General features: G+C 34.1%; 2 protein-coding genes across 2 annotated transcripts; both read right to left on the bottom strand.

The window, feature by feature from the left end:
• Positions 1-5,734: 5,734 nt before the first annotated feature.
• Positions 5,735-10,780, bottom strand: LOC111615224 (alpha-L-fucosidase-like). The gene is made up of 8 exons (XM_023356634.1): positions 10,337-10,780; positions 9,097-9,203; positions 8,897-9,027; positions 6,827-6,960; positions 6,660-6,757; positions 6,462-6,594; positions 6,227-6,397; positions 5,735-6,157 (listed from the first exon to the last, which is right to left on the bottom strand). Exons 1-8 carry the CDS (start codon positions 10,666-10,668, stop codon positions 5,920-5,922), a joined length of 1,344 nt encoding a protein of 447 aa, XP_023212402.1. The 5' UTR covers positions 10,669-10,780; the 3' UTR covers positions 5,735-5,919.
• Positions 10,781-12,576: 1,796 nt separating this feature from the next.
• On the bottom strand, positions 12,577-16,677 carry LOC111615219 (alpha-L-fucosidase-like). Its single transcript, XM_023356631.1, has 8 exons — positions 16,297-16,677; positions 14,394-14,500; positions 14,165-14,295; positions 13,764-13,897; positions 13,591-13,688; positions 13,229-13,361; positions 12,980-13,150; positions 12,577-12,917 (listed from the first exon to the last, which is right to left on the bottom strand). Exons 1-8 carry the CDS (start codon positions 16,629-16,631, stop codon positions 12,680-12,682), a joined length of 1,347 nt encoding a protein of 448 aa, XP_023212399.1. The 5' UTR covers positions 16,632-16,677; the 3' UTR covers positions 12,577-12,679.
• Positions 16,678-19,036: the final 2,359 nt, after the last annotated feature.

The raw sequence follows: 19,036 nt of genomic DNA on the forward strand, positions 1-19,036 counted from the left end.
TAGATTAAAAAAGAAATCAAAAGTTTTTCGGTGGCATCACGTGCGTTTAAAGAAATGTGCCATTCCACCATCTCCACCCATGGCAAACCTCCCACGAGCATCTAAGGATATTTATTTGTTTACATCAGAAGGCGCAATAATTAGAGTTGTCTATTTTCGTTGTACAGGCCCACCCGTATGACATGTGATTCACTACGGAAGATTAATATTTTTGCTTACGTATGACGTATGAAAATAGTTGCTAGTGTAATAATAACAACTGCAATTTTACTTGTGTTGTATTAAAAGAACACGTTTTCTATCTCTTGTTCTATCTAATGCATATAATTTTCATTATATTTCCTATTTAATTAGTGAGTATGATAAATGTCTGGAGACAATAAAGAGTCTTTTTTTGTCTCCTGGTATTTCCTGTTATATATCACCAATAGGAATATAACATACATGAATCAGAATATGCAGACGTTTTATGTTTGCTATTTTATTAATATTTTAAATACATATTTACTGGCAGATGAGCCCGGGCAAAAAATAACAGCAAAGATTAAAAATATTAGATTATTTCGTACTTCTAACCCTTATGAGCCCTATTATAGTACTGTGTTTGATTTATAATTACAAAGGTTATCTTACGTAAGAGTTTATCACACCAGTTGCCCACTCTAACACATTTTAAAAAATTCTTTAATCCTCTAATGTACGCAATTTAAAGAATTTTTAATGTCTTAAATTGGGCACCTGTGTGATAACCTGTGTAAATATATAACGAACATTAAATGTTGGCAATACATTGTACAATACAATACTACGTGGGAAGTAGGTTCTCGTAAATATTGCATTTATAGAAAATGTATTGGGCTGCAAATTGAAAAAGATTGTAGACCTATAAATTCCGACTGTTTTCTCGTCCGTCGATCTGTTCATTCTTCCTTAATCTCGATGGAAGTCGAGAACAAAGGTAGAAAGTTTAGCAACAGGAAGGCCAGATTAACTTATACGAACTTCCAGTTCGGAATGGAAGCGACGTTGTTATTTCGATTCAAAATTTTCCTTTGAAGGAGTTTGATAGATGAACGACACGACTCTATTGCTAACAGGAAAAGTATGATGTACGGGGGCAAAATACTACACCACACAGGAGCTTCGTGTTGCAGTAATGGTGCATCTATTTCGATATATTATTGTCGTAGTAATTAAGTGAATGTAATTTATATTTTTCAAAGCTATATCCTTTTCTGTAAGAATATTTAGTCCATTATTTTCTTAAATTTTCTCTAATAGATAACGCTACATTTAAAGCCGGCAATCGATTGTAGACAGAAATTAATTGATAATTTCGGGTGTACGACATGATCTAAGTTAGACGCATCTGAACGAAACTGCAAAGTTCGTAGCAATTGGTTCAAACGGCCTAGGAGTGTATAGAGAACAAACAAACAAACAAACCTGAACATCCCGCTTCTCTCCGATATCATCTCCCCTTATTAACTCATAGACTCATTGCCCCAAATTTCACTGATACTGCTTAATTTTCACTCCTTTCGAAACAATCTTTTCTTTCTATGGGATCAGGCGTTATGGTGGCATTCGAATAGGAAAATTACATAATACGAGGTTACCGGCGAGCAATTTAAAGAATTTTTAAATGTGTTACATTGGTCACTCGGTGTGATAAACTCTTACATCAGTTAACCTTTGTAAATATAAATCAAGTAATATAATATAATAGAAGGGTTGAAGTACGAAATAATTTAATATTTGCAGTTATTTGTTGCACCGGAAATGCCGGGCTTATCTGCTAGTTATATAATACAGTTGACCTTCTATAACACTATTGATTATTCCGTTTTATATGAATTCCATGTTGTACGAGTCACTTAGATTTTACAAATACGTTTGCTCGGCTGTGAACGGTTCACGTATTTATAAAATCTAAGTGACTCGTACAACATGAAATTCACATAAAACGGAGTAATCACCAGTGTTATAGGGGGGTCGACTGTATAATAAATTAATACAATAATTATAAAAATCTCTGTAATATATAAATTGTATTCCTTGTGGATTTATAATTTATTTATATTTGGCATTGTTCGAATGGAGTTCATAGTTACATTATTTATGAAGGAAATTTTCTAAAAATGCGAATTTTAACTAGATACAATGCTTCCAGTCTTATTTCAATAGAAATAATACACTGTTACAGATACAGAGAAAGACTATTAGTAACAAGAAGTGATACTAGGCTATTCAGAAGGCAACGGGTGAATGTGCTCGTGCGTTACTGCGGTCCCGGTCGTACGGAATAAAAAGTACAAATTTACATTACAAAAGTCTTTGTCTTCTTACTTTCAGCTTCATATTCTTTATAAAGAGGGAATAAGAAGAGCCGCTTTCCTGTTTACCATAAAAATAAAGTAAAAGAATCATCCATCAATTCTTAATACCAAAATCGAAATTATTGACAATTAAATGATTCGTTCATTTTTTCGAAACAGTTTAAATACAGCATCTGTGCTCTTCAAAGAAAATATCTTTAAAAAGTTTTAGCATTTTGCAAATAATCTTACCTCTCTGTTGACAAAGTTGCTCAGAGAAGATTAATTAAGACAGCTGTAGTGTGTATATATCCAATGTACCAGAGCCCCTTTAGCCGCCACTCGAAAACATCGAGTGACGTTTCCACTTCCCAGGACGAGGACCTAGGGGTTGGATTTCGGGAAGCGGTGTCGGTGTTATGTGACGGTGTCGTTTACTGTAACGAAGCGTGATATGTAAATGATTGGATGCGACGAACAAACTAAATAATGGCTCAGTTGTGAATGTTACGGAGAGTGGTGTTTGTAAGGATGTGTTGTAATGAAATCGTCAAAATCCTCCAAATATTCGTGCTTCTTCGCATTTAATACAGTTGGGTCGTGGATTAAAAACCTCGATGTCTTTCCATCTTTTCGCCACTCTCTGCAAACACCAGCGTTACGTCGTCGATCCTTTTTCTTAGGTCGTCGTCTATCTCGTCCATCTATTTGTTTCCGGGTCTATAATTCGTTCCGTAATACCTACCTGGCTCCGAGGAGAGCTTAATGCACTCCAAAATGGGTCAGACGGAGCGTGTAATTTGTGGTATATTTGGCGCTAATTATTTAGCGATCCCGTAATAAAATGTATCGTAACTACGTTAAGAATCCTTGCATTCGAGCTTTCGGGTTGCACGTCAGACGAAATCGTGCTCCCGGGCACTCGAAATCTTACGGCCCTACTTCTATAAACTACAAATTTGTATTGTAAGGCCGAAATAAACGGCCTTACAATACAACGATCGTCTCGATTGTTTTTGTAATAATAACATCGAACAATTATTAGATTTTCAAGTCAACTGTATGATTTATTAATTTTGTTTTTCATTTTAAAATTACTGTACTTGTATTTAGTATTTGAATATTAGTTTGTTTTCATGAAGTTTGAAATACCTGTCAGAAGCTTATATAACATAATGTTTGGTGTAGTAAGGCAGATAAAACGTGAAAAGAGAAGAAACAGAGACCTCCGATACAGTTCAGTCTAAGGAGGGTATTAATAATATGGATGAGTGAAAATAAAGCATAAGTGTGCTCAAAAGCATTCTTATATTATTTCAAATTTCGGAAAGAACCTTTTACCACATTTACATGATAATGCTATTTTTATTGTACCGGATTTTATTTTATTTATATTATGTTATCATTATTTCTTTGTGAAATATAGCAAGAAATTTAAACCTATTCTATTCAAATTATTCTTATATTTCTGTAGAATATCAATACTCGAATATTGTCAAACGACATGATGATATTAATTTACAGTTTAATAAAACTTTCATCTCTGATTATAAAAGATATGATTAAAAATTTTAATCTCTTAAAATAACATCTTGTACAATAACATAATAATTCTATAACTGTAGAAATTTTGCTCTTGAGAGTTGAACATAACTAAAACAATGAAATTGTTATTCTCTCGAGTTATAATTTTTAAGCTACACAATTATATCTTTACTTGCAGGTAAGCTCGGGAAAAAGATAAGTACAAACATACAGATTATTTCGTACTTTTAACCTTTTAACGGTATCGTGTAATTTTTGTGTACAAATGCCACCATACCTCTGGTCCCATAGAAAGAAGGGACTATTGCGGAATGCGTCGAAGTATTTCTAGCAAAGTAGTCGTTGATTTTCTCCCGGAAGAGAGAATGGTCAACGACTACTTATTAATACCGGTTTACTATTAATATTCGAAAACTGATTTATATATGTCGATTACATCAGTAAAAATGAATATAAACGAAACTAAAAATGAAATTAATTGTTACGAATTTCGTAGTTTTGTTTTGATAACTAAATTTAATAAGCGTGAAATGAACATAAAGTAAATTCTTAATTGTGAATGCCAGTGAAATATGGCAGCATCATACAATAAAATTAATACTAAAAATATTTCTAACACACGTGGATAATACTCGGTATTAAAAAATTGTATAAAATTTAATAGATGAACTGGATGATATAACAAGACAGTAATATTGTTGTGTTAAAATGATTTGCAATTTATAAAAGTATTGGACAAACAAAGATAAAAGCTATTGTCATTGCTGCTTTCTCTTCCTGTTATTTTGTTCCTGTCACAATAGCTTTTATCTTCGTTTGATCATAAAATGGCGCTATATTGTCATGTGAGTTTCTCTTGACCAATCAGAAAGCAGGCAAATGTTTAAAATAATTTTCTTTCTGATTTCCTTAATGTAAAGTTCATGGGCTCTGGTGCATAGCCACGGCTGCATCCCCTCACGTAGAATCACTAAAAGCGTACTTCTTATAGGACTATTATAGATTCAAAACAATACACGTCATCTGTTGACACTATACTATGCTGCGTTACAAGCAGACTAGAACTGAAGATCTTGACAACTATTGTAGCAAGTGTTTTTGTGGACTTAACTAAAGCTTTTTGATAGTGTTAATTTGGTATTTTTGAGAAAACAAAATATTCTATTGGTCTCCATAGTTTTGCCTTAAATAAGGCTTTCGTTTACATTTATATCGAGGTTATTACTAGAAAATATTAATAGTCTGATGAACAACTGAGTTTATGCCTTAAAGTTTTTTGCCTGAGTATGTCATTACCATATCCTCTACATAAACTATTATATTGTCCAAAAATAGGTGAAAAATGTAGCTTGAATAAACAAAATTGATCCTAAAACTGATTCTTATTGAACACCCTCCCAGCGTGCGGATGGCCGAGCGGTCAAAATGGCAGCCCACCACTCTGAGGACCTGGGTTCGAATCCAAACGGGTCGAAAATTTCCCAGGAATTTTTGGGGATTTTTCGACTCGTTCGGATTCGAACCCGGGGCCTCTAGAGCGGTAGGCTGCCATCTTGACTGCTCGGCCATCCGGCTCCTGTGCGGGTGCTGCACCTGTTGTACCTGCCTAGTTACGGCACTGTCACATTGTTTTGAGATGCTATTTAAAAAGTAACTTTTATACTATTAATTATTATATAAAGGCAAACAGGCTTCATTTCCAGAGTACTCGTAAAAAGTACCCGGAAAATTAAACGTGGCCGGCCGTGTTGGTTAGGTACGAACCCACAACAAGTGTGAGAGAAAAGTGAGCTCAAACCTTATTATTTATAGAGATTAAATAATCAGTTAAGAACATTAAATGAACGATTTATTTGGTCTATTTTGCCATAAATACGTCTTGTTTACGTTCAATTTACAGAGAGGAATAGTAAATAATTTTTTTTTTAATTAGCCAAAGAAAATCATCACACCAACAGACATCAGAAATTTGGACACAAGCAAGGATTTTTTACCTCTACAGAAATCATATGGCTTTGTGTCGTGGTGTTTCTCAAATATCCCATTCAATTATTTTCTACTTTTGTTCTATTTTTAAAACCCAAGCCCATTGTGATGGAAGTAGATCAGGTGTTAGAAAAGGAAAAGTAATTTGAGTTCCTTTACTACCCAACGACTTCCACTGAAGTTCATATTTCCATCCGATCAGTCGAACGGACGCTGCACCTTCCAGTTTCAATGCACCCAACATCAATGTATTATCTTTTGGCCACTTCAGAACAATGGCGTAAACGATTTCTCCTTTCGAAGTGTACCTGGCAAAGTAATCGCAATGAGAAAACTGTACTTACATAACAGTTGAGTAAATGTTGTTAAATTCTTACCAGACATTTGGTGTGACGGTGTCGTTCTGATACGTCCAAGGTTCGGATTCGTAAATAGCTTCTCCGTTCACACTTAACCACAATCCCAGTTGACGGAGTCGCTCTTCGAAGATTGGAGTGATTCTTCCGTCGTGGGTTGGACCGACATCTATGAGGATGTTTCCTCCACAACTGTAGAAGTATAAGTGTTGTTTATGTTTACGACAAACAAGAGTATAAATAAGCTTATTGTCACCTTATAGTCTGCGCCAAGGTTGCAATCAGTTTCTCAATGGGCATGATATCAGCTATTTGAATATTTCTTCTGAATGCCCACGAAGAATAGTCTAAAGTCATGGCATCTTCCCATTTTCTCTTTTGTAACTTTTCTAATTTTGATAGAAATGTTTAAAATTACCAAACTTAAAAGCAAAAGTCTTAAACTTGGCTTTACCTGGGTTATATCTGTCTTTGCACGTGTAATATCCACCATGATGACACGGAATACCTTTGCCCCAGCGATCATTGACCACGATGACATCCTTAACAGGACTAAATATAAATATTTTAAGTTTTTATTGTATTAGAGGAATTATAAAGTTTAAAATACCACCACGCTACCTTTTGTTGTATAACCATGCCAAAAATCCTGTGCTATTCCAGTAAGTGTCGGGTGCTTCCCAGTCGCCATCAGACCATATCAATTCTGGCTCGTAATTGATTACAAGTTCGTAAAGTTCGGGCATTGTTTTTACCTATATTGAGAAATTTTGGTTATGTTCGTTTAAAATTAGTACGAAGGTTAATTTATAGGTAAGGTCTACTAATCTTTTAAAGTGTAGGGATAGAAAAATGTCACCATCAGAATTTATTAGCTACAAGTCTGTATATATATATTTGTGAAGTCACATTGTAATATTGAATCAATGGATTGCAGTGAGTTTTAATTCAATAGACAGCAGTAGTGTTTGGTGATTGAAATTTTAGTCTTGAAATGTTTCGTGCCTATTGAAATTTTCACATTGATGAAATATTGTACAACCTAACAGATTTTCAAGAGACACATTCAAAGATTAAGGCCAGAAAGAATCATCTTTTTTTTGCACTGTGATAATGCAAGATCATACTGCATTATCATTGTATAGATGCTTAAGACCCCAAAATCACAAATGATTCTGCATCTCACTTAAAACCCAGATCTGGCACCAGATTTTTCCTTCTCAAAAAGTACTGTTAAAGGATATGTCATAATGTGAGGATTCAGACTCTTTTGGGAGTTTTAAAGGCTTAAAACGTTATAAAATTCTTTTCATCATTATTTTCCTTCTTCCTCCAGTTTTGTTGAAGCTAGACCTTTTGCCTCCTCAGAGTACTGCATCACTTCGAAAGGTGATCTTCTAGACTTCCTCAGTCATCCTAAACGTCTTTGAAAGTTCTCCCCTCGCAACAGGGGATTACCCAATTCCACCTTCACTATAATGAACAAATCAGTAGCCAATTAGCAAGAATCTCCACCTGTCACAACGTAGAGAGTAACAAAAACGTCAACACAATCATCACCCCGTTGGTGCACGGATGTTCTGATCTTAGCCACCTGTGGTAATTAATTTAGGAAGTTGACAGCTGTTGTCAAATTTATGATGGGAAAGTGTCACAATATCGTAAACAAGTCTAGCCGCAAAGGCAATGGCATCAGATTTTCCCCCAATGATTGTCCCTCCGGGACGTGTATAAGAAGGGGTCGCACTTGCACCTCGAGGCAGACAGCTGAAGCGGACACAGCCAGTCAGACAGCAGCACAGACACAGCTGGCAGACACCCACCGCGGACATCAGGGAGACACCATTCTGTCTGTCACAACCCTGCCTTCCCGCCATAATCACCTGATTGAAAGGAAAGGACCACCAATACGGGTTCGTTTTTACCCATGTCCCATAGAATGAGATCGGAAATCCGTGAGTTAATCAACTATCCACATTTTGATGTTCTCTCTTCTTCGTTCCTCATCACTATCTCGATCATAGCTTAAGCTTTATGTCTTTAGAGTTAGATCTTAGTTAGTTTTAGAGTCTTATTAGACGAATTATTCCATTATTGTAACCTTTTTGATTTGTATTCGTTTGTATAAGTTTAGATAATTAAATACGTTATTTTTATATTAAATACTGTGTCATTCTTGAGTAGAGCCAGTACTTTGTCACGATCTCACTCTCCCTCACCACTCACATTTTAGCCCTCCTATACAGCCATTTCTGACAGAGCCGCCAATAAGTGGGGAGGAGCTTGACGCTCTACCACCTCGGTTCTCACAGTAAGATCAACTTTGTTTTGATGTTAAAATTCTTGTGCTGTTTCAGTATATAAAAAAAAATCACAGGATGGTCCACTAATTATGCATACAGTTTAAATGGGGAGGGGATTGTGAAAAATACAACGTTGTACACAACAGAAAGGGAGGGGGATAAAGGCATCATCGAGGTTTGTACACATCTTTATACACAATGAAAACAAAGGGGATCAAAAGTGGCTCAATAATTGTACACAAACTTGACAGTCTGCTTTTGAACTGTATACCTTAATGGACAGTATGCTGAAAAGTGTACATGTACAATCAAAATAAATAACTTTACATAAACAGAAACCTGTTTATCAATCGACCCTCATATGTATAAATAATAAGAACCTACTTACGTCAACAAAATATCTAGTAGTCCATTTGTTACTTTTGTCCGTCAGATAAAGTGGATGAAACCAATCTAGCAACGAATGGTAGACTCCAAAATGCATATGTTTGTATTTACGAACGGCTTTAGCCAAATCACCTAAAACACAAGAAGTAAGGAAATTTTAAAAATTGGTATTTCAAGTTTAAAAAATATAAAATTACAAACCTAAGAGATCTCTATTAGGACCTAAATCCATGGCATTCCAGTTCCAGGAAAATTTGGAAGGCCACATTGTGAATCCTTCATGATGTTTACTTGTAAGGACAACATATCTGAAAGATAAAAGTGTTATATAACAAGAAAAATATGATTGTCATCAGTGTCTCCTTTCTTTTAGGTACTACATTTGTTCCTGGGCCATGTTAAATGCTACTAGTCATAAACAAACCTGATTGCATAAAGTTACTTATTGTCAGTAACATCCTAAAGTACATGCTACAAAGCTACAAATATTATGTCTTGTAGCTTGTAATCTTTATAAAACAGAGCTTGGTGCATACTCTTAATTTGTGTCGGTAGCAACAAGTACATCGACCCTCCCAGAAAATTTTGGCACCCAAGTCAAACCAAAGTATGGTGACAACATGCTTATATTCAATTCTTTATATTCAACACACTTATATCTCTGTAAATATTTTAATATCCCTTCCAATTTGGCAGCCAAGTCACCTTGCTACCTCGTTCGTTATCATGGTTCCATCGAGGATATTAAATAATACAAAGTTATTTGGCAATCATGTCGGACAGAATGAATTGGTTTGGAAAATGAAAGTATGTGTTATTATTCACATTGCTCAACACTTAAACATTCTGGATATTTGGAAGTGGGGCAACGGAGCAGTAAGTTTTTCTGCCCTTCTCTTGCCGCATCTTATTAGTTTAACTTCTTGATAATTTATTAAGGTAATAATTTGGCACATTGATTTTAACACTAGTTTTCTGATACACATTCTTGGTACAAATGTCACAAAACTATATTGCAGTAATATAAAATAATCCAAAGCAAACCTGTTAACAGTGAGTAATACTCCTAACAACCATGCCAAATAACTCTGTTTATTCCAATTATAGAAATATTATTTACTAATAACACAGTTAACACTTGATTAACACAGACTTTGGAACTTGATAAGTAACCTTATAGACAACAAAGATTTAAATCTCTGTCACTATGATAAAACCACTGTCAATTTATTATTCATTATGGGGCTTAAATCCCTTACAAGTATGATTATAATAATAAAAACAAATGTAATTACTTCCAAGCATCTAGTATATGTATTTTGCTCTCCCAAACTGTGGTTCGCGATATACACAGAAGGGGGATGACGAATTGTTTTGGTTATGGTATTGTATAGGGGGAGAAACGTGTAGGTAGTTAAACTGAGATAAAAATAAACCTCACCTGGCTCCTGATGCATTAAATATCTCGCCCCAATGATCCGGATCATAAAATTCGGTTGTGAACATAGGGCCAAAATCTTGATAAGTGAAGTTAGGTCTGTAGTTTTGTCTCATGAACTCCATATACTGGGGTGTCTTGTCGCTCCAGTACATCCAGAACCATTCGGATCCAAAGCTAGGTACAGAATACAATCCCCAGTGAAGGAATATACCGATTTTACTCTTATCGAACCATTCGGGAAGGGGTCTACTGTCTAACGATTCCCAATTTGGTTGATAATTGGCTGCTGTAAGGTAGACAAACACCAGCAGACAGCAGAGACGTAGCGACATGTCTATGCTTCGAGCGAACTGACCCCGCTCCCCCAATACAAAGTTCGAATGCGCTTTATCGGGTTGGAAGTTGAGCTATATCGGGTCTGAGGTTAAGTGTCTGTCACATGCGTGTTGTATATGCTACGTAGGGAAATTAAATGACTCATTATTCAATTTATTACTTTGACTTGTTAGTATAATTAAATTAGTCACGGGTTCGGATGTTGAAATATAATTTAATTAATTATATTTAAAGGTTTTTATAAGTTTTTTTTGTGTGTGCAAAGAGGCAGATGGAGCATTTCTTTACAAAACTTACGTGACGTCAATGAAAAACTAATCTTTATATATTTTTGGGATGAATTCAAATTGCATACCTATACATTCCCACTGCCGTCTGTCTGTCCGTCCGTCCTATCTAACTGCATGAATAATGGAGTTAAGATAGATGAAAAACGAGACCGGATATGAAGGGCTTAGGGGCCGGAATTTCTATTAATTATACGGGAACTTCCGTTCTGAATCGAAAGCCACGTGTGTTTTTAAAATAAAATACGATTAAAACATGTAATCCGAAATTGTGACCGTTCCACAATAATGCACATTCGATTTTTCGATATACAAATAGAATTTAGTAAAGTTGGTTTTGAGGTTTTGCNATATATATAATTATAATAAAGTTACAATAAATTAAGTTAATACATAATTATATATACAGTACCTAATTTATATATAATTATATGTATAGCACCTAATTTATATATAATACTGTACAGACGATAGCAAACTCAATTTAGCCGCTCCGTAGCGTGGCGCAGGGCGGAGGAAAGTAGTTCGGCTGCTCATCCACTATTGGTCCAGATTCTGTGAATCTTGTCGCGAAACGAGTCGGCGACGACGTTTTAGGAGCTCCTTTAAACGAATGTTGCTGCAATTTTTTCGCTACGTTATAGGAATTTCCGTTATTGGAACGCACGTTATAGGGGGGTCGACTGTATTTAAAACTGTATACAGGGAGGCCACAATTAAACTTTCCATATTCAGAATTCTGTTTAGTTGTAACCAATAAACGGATTGACACAGTTTGTATACAGACTACACAAAGAATATAGAAAAGAATTTTGAAAAAATAAATTTTACTTTCAAATCTTTCGCAAGGAAGCGCTTTCGTGTGTATGTCTTGAAACTCTGGCAGACTTAATGAATTGTATTACACTAGACGTGCGAAACACTACTGTAGGGCAGTTGTAATCAACTGTAGAAAACAGTTCATCGTTTTAAGATTTTACACCTGAACAATGGACACACACTGATCAACATGTCTTACATACAGTCTCTGTAGAAGTCGTGTTTCCTTCAATACGAATAAATACTGGTGTTTTTGAAACCGTGCCAGTAATCTTTGTAATTCAAACACAAATTATTTATTGTATTTATAAAATATAGTTATTATGAAAGGAACACGTATCAAGTGAATAAAATTTAATTCTATGATTTGCCAAATGTCTGTATAAATACAATAAATAATTTGTGTTTGAATTACGAATAAATACGTTTTCGTTGTTTTCTTTTTGTTCTGTTTCGTGTATTTTCCCATAAACTGTCTCCTAGAGGAAGTTTTAAAGTAAATTTTTCTTTGGAAATTCTTTTTGCATCCTTTGCATAGTCTGCAGACAAATTTTACAATGGATTTATTTATTGGTCATAGCTACAGGGTGCTTTGAATACTTTAAAACACTTCTTAGTCCCAAAAGTCTCTTAGGTGTTTTGCAACTGCTCAATGTATTACTTTTCAAATGCAAATTAATTCTACAATGATTGTCGTTATTGTCTTATGAGATGCTTATTAATAAACCATTACATTTTATACGTCAATAATTAGATGATTGTTAAACACAATGATGAGACTTTGAAGATCAACAAAAATTTTTATATATATTCATTTTTATTCTTACAACAATCAACGTTTCTCAATTTATAAATGGCACTGTTAATTTTATACAAGAATTATATGGCATTAAACAAAACATTAATCTTGGTTTATTTTTACAACCCATGCCCATTGCGATGGAAGAAGATCTGGAGTTAGAGATGGAAACATAATCTGAGTCCCTTTTCTACCTATCGATTTCCAGTTGAGTGAATTTTTCCATCCTAACATATATACAGTTGCATCTTCCTGCAAATTTACAGCTCCCAATGTCAATAAATTCTTCTTTGGCCAATTTAGAACAATGGCATAAACAGAGTTTTCTTTGGACGTGTACCTACAAAGAATTGTCGTTAATAATTGCTTACAAGAATTTGAGTCATGATATAAAATTCTTACCAGATATTTGGTGTAATGGTGTCATTTTGATATATCCAAGGTTGGGATTCGTAAATGGCTTCCCCGTTAACTTTTAACCATGATCCCAGTTGACGAAGGCGTTCTTCGAAAACGGGAATGATCCTTCCATCGTGAGTTGGACCGATATTAATGAGAATGTTTCCACCACAACTGAAAGAATGTATGTTAGTTACATGATGTTATATTTATAAATTGCATCATAAAACTGAAACACATGCTTATACTGACCTTATAGTCTCTGCTAAAGTTGCGATTATTGTCTGGATAGGCATGATATCCTTTATCTGAGCATTTCTTCTATAACCCCACGAGGAGTAGTCTAGAGTCATGGCATTTTCCCACTTCCTGGGTTGTAACTTTCCTGTTGTTGATAAAATGTTTAAATTAATGTCTTTTTGATCCAAAAGTTGTATGTATTTTGGTGCGTATTACCATGGGTTATCTGTGTTTGAAAGACAATTTGAAAAAAAAATGCGGGCGATGTATGGAGTGAGTAAAATGCTAATTTGCTGATTTGCAATTTCAAACTCGTTCTGATTATTTCTTGCAGGTAATAAGCAGGAAAATACAATGATTCTTTAACAGTTTACCTGGGTTATATCTATCCTGGCATGTAAAATATCCACCGTGATGGCACGCCATTCCGCTACCCCAACGATCGTTGACTGCAATTACATCTTTAACTGGACTGATATATGAGACGTAAAAATGCTAAATAAATTTTTAATTTAATTAGAAAAGTTACAATTAAACAACGGCGAACCTTTTATTGTATAACCAGGCCAAAAATCCCGTGCTATTCCAGTATGTGTAAGGTGCTTCCCAATCTCCATCTGACCATATGATTTCGGGTTTGTAGGTTGTTACCAGTTCATATAATTCTGGCATAGCTTTTACCTAGTTAATAAATTATGTATATATTTATTAAATACATACTTAGGCAATAATGATTATCCTGTATAAATATGTAAAATCTTGTAGATAATGAAGTGCAAAATTTTCAGAATTAGAGGAAAGATATGAAGAATCTTAGTTCCTAATATGGTATAGGATTTTCAACAACTCCACGCCATTTTTAGTGTTTCTTATTCACGTCTTTATACACGAGAAATTATTAAAAGAGAAAGTAAAAAGGCGACATTTCGTTATAAAACAACAACTTACTCGAACGAAGTAATCAGTAGCCCACGAATTATTTTTATCTTTTAGATAAAGTGGATGAAACCAATCCATCAGAGAATGATACAGGCCAAAGTGAATGTGGTCATATTTTCGAACTGCCTTAGCCAAATCACCTGCATGATTATTTAAACAGTTTTTATTGTTATTATTATAATATATATATATATATATATGTCACATGTAACTGATATTACTAAATGCAAGAACTTACCTAATAGATCTCTGTTTGGACCCAAGTCTTTTGCATTCCAATTCCAGGAAAATTTCGAGGGCCACATTGTAAACCCTTCGTGATGTTTACTTGTAAGTACCACATATCTGAAATGTAGGAAATATGGCTTACATGCTTATATGGAATTCAATTTCGTGTGTTTAAATACTGATATTGCATATAGGTAGATGCAATACAATACAATTCCCCATGGTTTAAATTGCGAATTGGTTGGATGCGATTTCTTAGCACACAGGAAGGCAATCGCTCTTCCTTATTACTTAATGATAACACGTAAGAAAGAGTTTAAAGTCTTTTATCTCTAATAAGTAAATCCTTAAAATTCTCTGAAAATCCCACCAGTGGTCGAGTGGATAAAAACCACTGAACACTGGTAGTTAGTAGATTCGCTTCTCACCAACAGGATGACCACGAGGTTTTCGGGATTCCGTCACATATCTAACACCTTAATATAGACCATTTGCTTATAGAAGTCCTCTTGAGTGGCACTCCTCTCCTTGGCCATTGACATTGTGTCGCATAGGCTTATTGCATGAATTCAAGCCTATATTTGAAGATTTTATATTAAATTTTCACTTTATGAATTATCTATGAACTTCATAGAAATTATCTCTGGATGCTTGCCAACATGTCTTGTGATATTCATATCAGAAAATCTCTGCTGAGGAGATAAACCTTTTCGGAGTGTATAGATTATATTTTCTGGATGCAATTGGATATTTTAACATTATGCTTCACACTCAGCATTAACCAATCGGTCAGTATGGCAAAGAAATACGGAGAGACGTAAATTTTTTATTGTTATATTTTCTTTTCTAAACCACACTTCCATTGTTTATCCCCTGTTATTGTATTTTTATTAGAATATATAGAGGACACTTTACTAATCTTCTCTATGCTGCATTTCATTAACAAAGTACTATGTAAATTGCATAGCAAACTGTACTCATTTTTAGACAATAAAGTGTTATCTTCAAATAGAAACTTACACAATTAAAACTGATTAATGATTTACAGATTAATATGTCAAAGTTCGGTTTTAATGATAATTAATTTACGAGGAGAACATAAATTCATATGTTTTCTGTTAATATAATACACAAAGTATTTCCTTTTATAACTTTGTGGTTGAAATATAATATTATATTATTAAACTGTTGTGTAGTGCGTATGTACAGTACTGTATATTGTTTGAGTTATGTGTGTACTGTGTGTTAGAATTTGTAGTAAGTGATGTATTGCATTTTATTAAACACTACATACCTCGTCAAATATACACACCAGGACATACATACGAGGATTAGTGATGCTGGATAAAATATTGTTTTATTATACATTACAAAACCTTTGTACATTTGAACATCTCGCTTTTGAACTCTGATTTCATTAGATTAGAGTTATCATAGAAACAAATATGGGGAGGAAACGTTAAGTTTAAACCCTTATCCATGAAAATATTCACTATAATAGAAGCCTGAGGAAAGAAATGATGGTTTTGTAACATTTTATCATCTCTAAAGTTAAAAGATTGTTATATTTGGGAACAATTAAAAGAATTTTAATTGTATTTTTACAGCACATGATCAATTTTAAATGTTAATGTTTACAGTTTTATGTGTTATCAGTAAAGATTATTGAGTGATTACTATTTAGTAGAGAGTAGGGGCACCCATGGTTCTGAGGACACGAGATCGAAAAACTCCAGGTAATTTTCGGGAGTGGTCTATTCTAATATGTCGGGTCCCATCCCTGACTACACGGCAGCCCCATTGTAAGCGTGGCCAAACCCATAAAATCTTGCTAAAAACGCCCTCTTAGTACTCACGCGGAGGAAATTCGAACAATTAATGAGTAAAAAGTGAAAATTTAACCATATACTTACCTAGCACCGGAAGCGTTAAATATTTCGGCCCACTGATCAGGATCGTAAAACTCGGCCGTGAAACTCGGGCCAAAATCAGGATAAGTGAAATTTGGCCTGTAGTTTTTCTTCATGAATTCCACGTATTGGGGAATCTTCGTTCCCACCCAATTCATCCAAAACCATTCGGATCCAAAACTCGGGACAGAAAACAATCCCCAGTGTAGAAATATTCCAATTTTGCTCTTGTCGTACCATTCCGGAATGGGCCTACTGTCGATAGATTTCCAGTTTGGCTGATAATCGGCTGTAACCAAAAATATCAGAAGGAACAACGAACACAGACGTAGCAACATGTCGCTTTAGTAGGGTAAATTAAATGACATCACGTGGCTGCACAATGTATAATACAATGATAACGTCTAGTTTATCTGATTAGATACTGTCAGCCATTAAATAAAACAGTCAATAACCTTATTATTTAATTTAATAGTCATTATACAATGAAACTAGTCAAGCGATGAATCACATAAAATTGTCTCTACGTGTTATTTTATAGCAAAAATGTTTATAAATAGGTACAACACAATCAGGTAACGGTAAATTTGATAGTATTCACGTAGAATAATATTTATATTTTATACAGATAACAGCTTTACTGCTTCTAAATGATATATAAAACTTTACTGCAATTATACTCCCAGAAACAATACACAAATACGTCTGTGTAATTTGTAAAATTTTATACAAATAAAAATAGTCATCTGCACTTTGTTTAGATAACTTGTATTTAAAATTATTATTAATTGTTTCCCGTTTGTCTGGCAAGACAAATAGAAAAATGTGTGGGTTTGTTTGTTAATCCCAATTGGTCGAACGAGTGTATCGCGAATAAACAAACAAACAACCTCATAGAAGAAGAAGAAGATGATGATGATGATTCTATGTGGATTCTTGAAAATTTCGTTTGTTTGCAACGATTTGATAATACAATTTCGGTGGTATATTCTTGATTCAATATAAAGAAACTTCACAGAAAGCTGCTTTTAAAGTTCTATTTAAAGAACACTACCATGTGTGGGATGCAAGTTGATACTACAATAAATAATAATTTATACAGTAAATGAGTATGCAAATTTTGAGAATAATTACATTTATCTTAACTACAGCTATGTGTGCAGAGAAAGAAAAGTGAGAACTTGTCGTCATTTACATATCGAAAGCATATTTTAAAACTATAGATAGGTTTGATAGTTAATTATACTGTACTTAAATATATAGAGTGTCCTATACATCTATCTCCGTAGGAGTTAAAATCACTTGAATTTCTTCCTCTCACTCGGCTTCATGCTTCTGCATCTAAGGAAGAATACAGAAACATCAACACAACTTCTGTGGGTCCAGGCTTATAGAATAAAAATCTTATGGATTATGCCATATTTTTAGTGTTTAAGGTATAATGGATTGATAAATTTATAGCATAATATTACGTAGTTTAATACAGTAAAACCTGTGTATGCCGGAGTAGCGAGGTACCGAATATATTTCCGTTTTGGCCAGGTTTTAACGTATTTATAATTGCCGGATGTGGAGTATTATGGCGTTTGCGTACTGCTTGTGGATCCGCGTTCGAATCCCGATGGTCGAGAAACCAGAAGAATTTTCGGGGTTTTCTCCCGGATATATCTTTCCCCATCCCTTGCCATCCGACGAGTTTATTGTGGGCCTGACAGAGCTCATAAATTGCTTAAAACGGAGCCTTCTTAGTACTCACGAGATGGAAGTTACGTAAAATGTGTTATTAGTACAGAATTATACATTAATTATATTAATATAATTGCATGTCAATTAATAGAAAATTTTAATCTATATCGAAGTATAATTAACATTTTTTAGTAATTAACCCATTAATAAATATATACTAAATGTTATATTTAGTAAATAGGTCTAGAAGAGAAATCTTCATAAAATTAATTGTTTGTTTTTTATATACTGTACAACGAAACTAATTATGTTGAATCAAAATTTTTGAAATTAATTATTTTATTAGAAGCCAGAAAATTGGTGAATAGAGAGGCAAGTCTATCCAACAATGTTTAGTACTGCAGTTATTAGTATACTTAATACAGTACAAAATGTGCTTTCCCTGTGTTAGGTTGTACGCAACCTAACACAGGGAAAGAACGTTTTAATGGCCTTCTTCAAGGCTTCTTGAAACGTTTAGAAATACAAAAATTCAAGGGTAATTTCTGTATGTATGGGTGTAAGTTTGTGTGTATCAAACTGCATTACAGTCGACCCCCCTTAACACTGTTGATTATTCCGTTTTATATGAATTCCATGTTGTACGAGTCACTTAGATTTTACAAATACGTGTGCCGGGCTGTGAATGGCTCACGTATTTGTAAAATCTAAGTGACTCGTACAACATGGAATTCATATAAAACGGAATAATCAACAGTGTTATAGGGGGGTCGACTGTACTAAATATAATACAATTTATATTGTATTATATTAAGTATTGTAAGATTTGAACTTTAAATTAAAAAAAATATATATGAAAATAACGGCGAGGATGTCAGGAAAATAATTAAATTTAATGTAAAAATACATCGAAAAGTCAAAAAAATCATCACGAGAAGTGAGTGTTCTATCCTGTTCTGCTCACCCCGAAGTATCTTGTAATAGATGAAATATTTGAGAGATTTTCGAATTAATTTTTTGTTTTATAATAAATTTCAGATAAATCTATGATCGGTGG

Source organism: Centruroides sculpturatus, unplaced genomic scaffold (assembly GCF_000671375.1).
Source record: "Centruroides sculpturatus isolate CEXI.00-Female unplaced genomic scaffold, Cexi_2.0 scaffold2387, whole genome shotgun sequence".
NCBI lineage: Eukaryota > Metazoa > Arthropoda > Arachnida > Scorpiones > Buthidae > Centruroides > Centruroides sculpturatus.

Excerpts from the sequence above, each read along its gene's own strand:
- LOC111615219 (XM_023356631.1), bottom strand. The coding sequence starts at position 16,631 with ATGTTGCTACGTCTGTGTTCGTTGTTCCTTCTGATATTTTTGGTTACA. Across the intron at positions 13,362-13,590 it reads CCAGGATAGATATAACCCAG|GAAAGTTACAACCCAGGAAG; the intron begins GTAAACTGTTAA and ends TATCAACAACAG. Across the intron at positions 13,151-13,228 it reads ACTTTAGCAGAGACTATAAG|TTGTGGTGGAAACATTCTCA; the intron begins GTCAGTATAAGC and ends ACATTCTTTCAG.
- LOC111615224 (XM_023356634.1), bottom strand. The coding sequence starts at position 10,668 with ATGTCGCTACGTCTCTGCTGTCTGCTGGTGTTTGTCTACCTTACAGCA. Across the intron at positions 9,028-9,096 it reads TCCTAATAGAGATCTCTTAG|GTGATTTGGCTAAAGCCGTT; the intron begins GTTTGTAATTTT and ends CTTGTGTTTTAG. Across the intron at positions 6,398-6,461 it reads ACCTTGGCGCAGACTATAAG|TTGTGGAGGAAACATCCTCA; the intron begins GTGACAATAAGC and ends ATACTTCTACAG.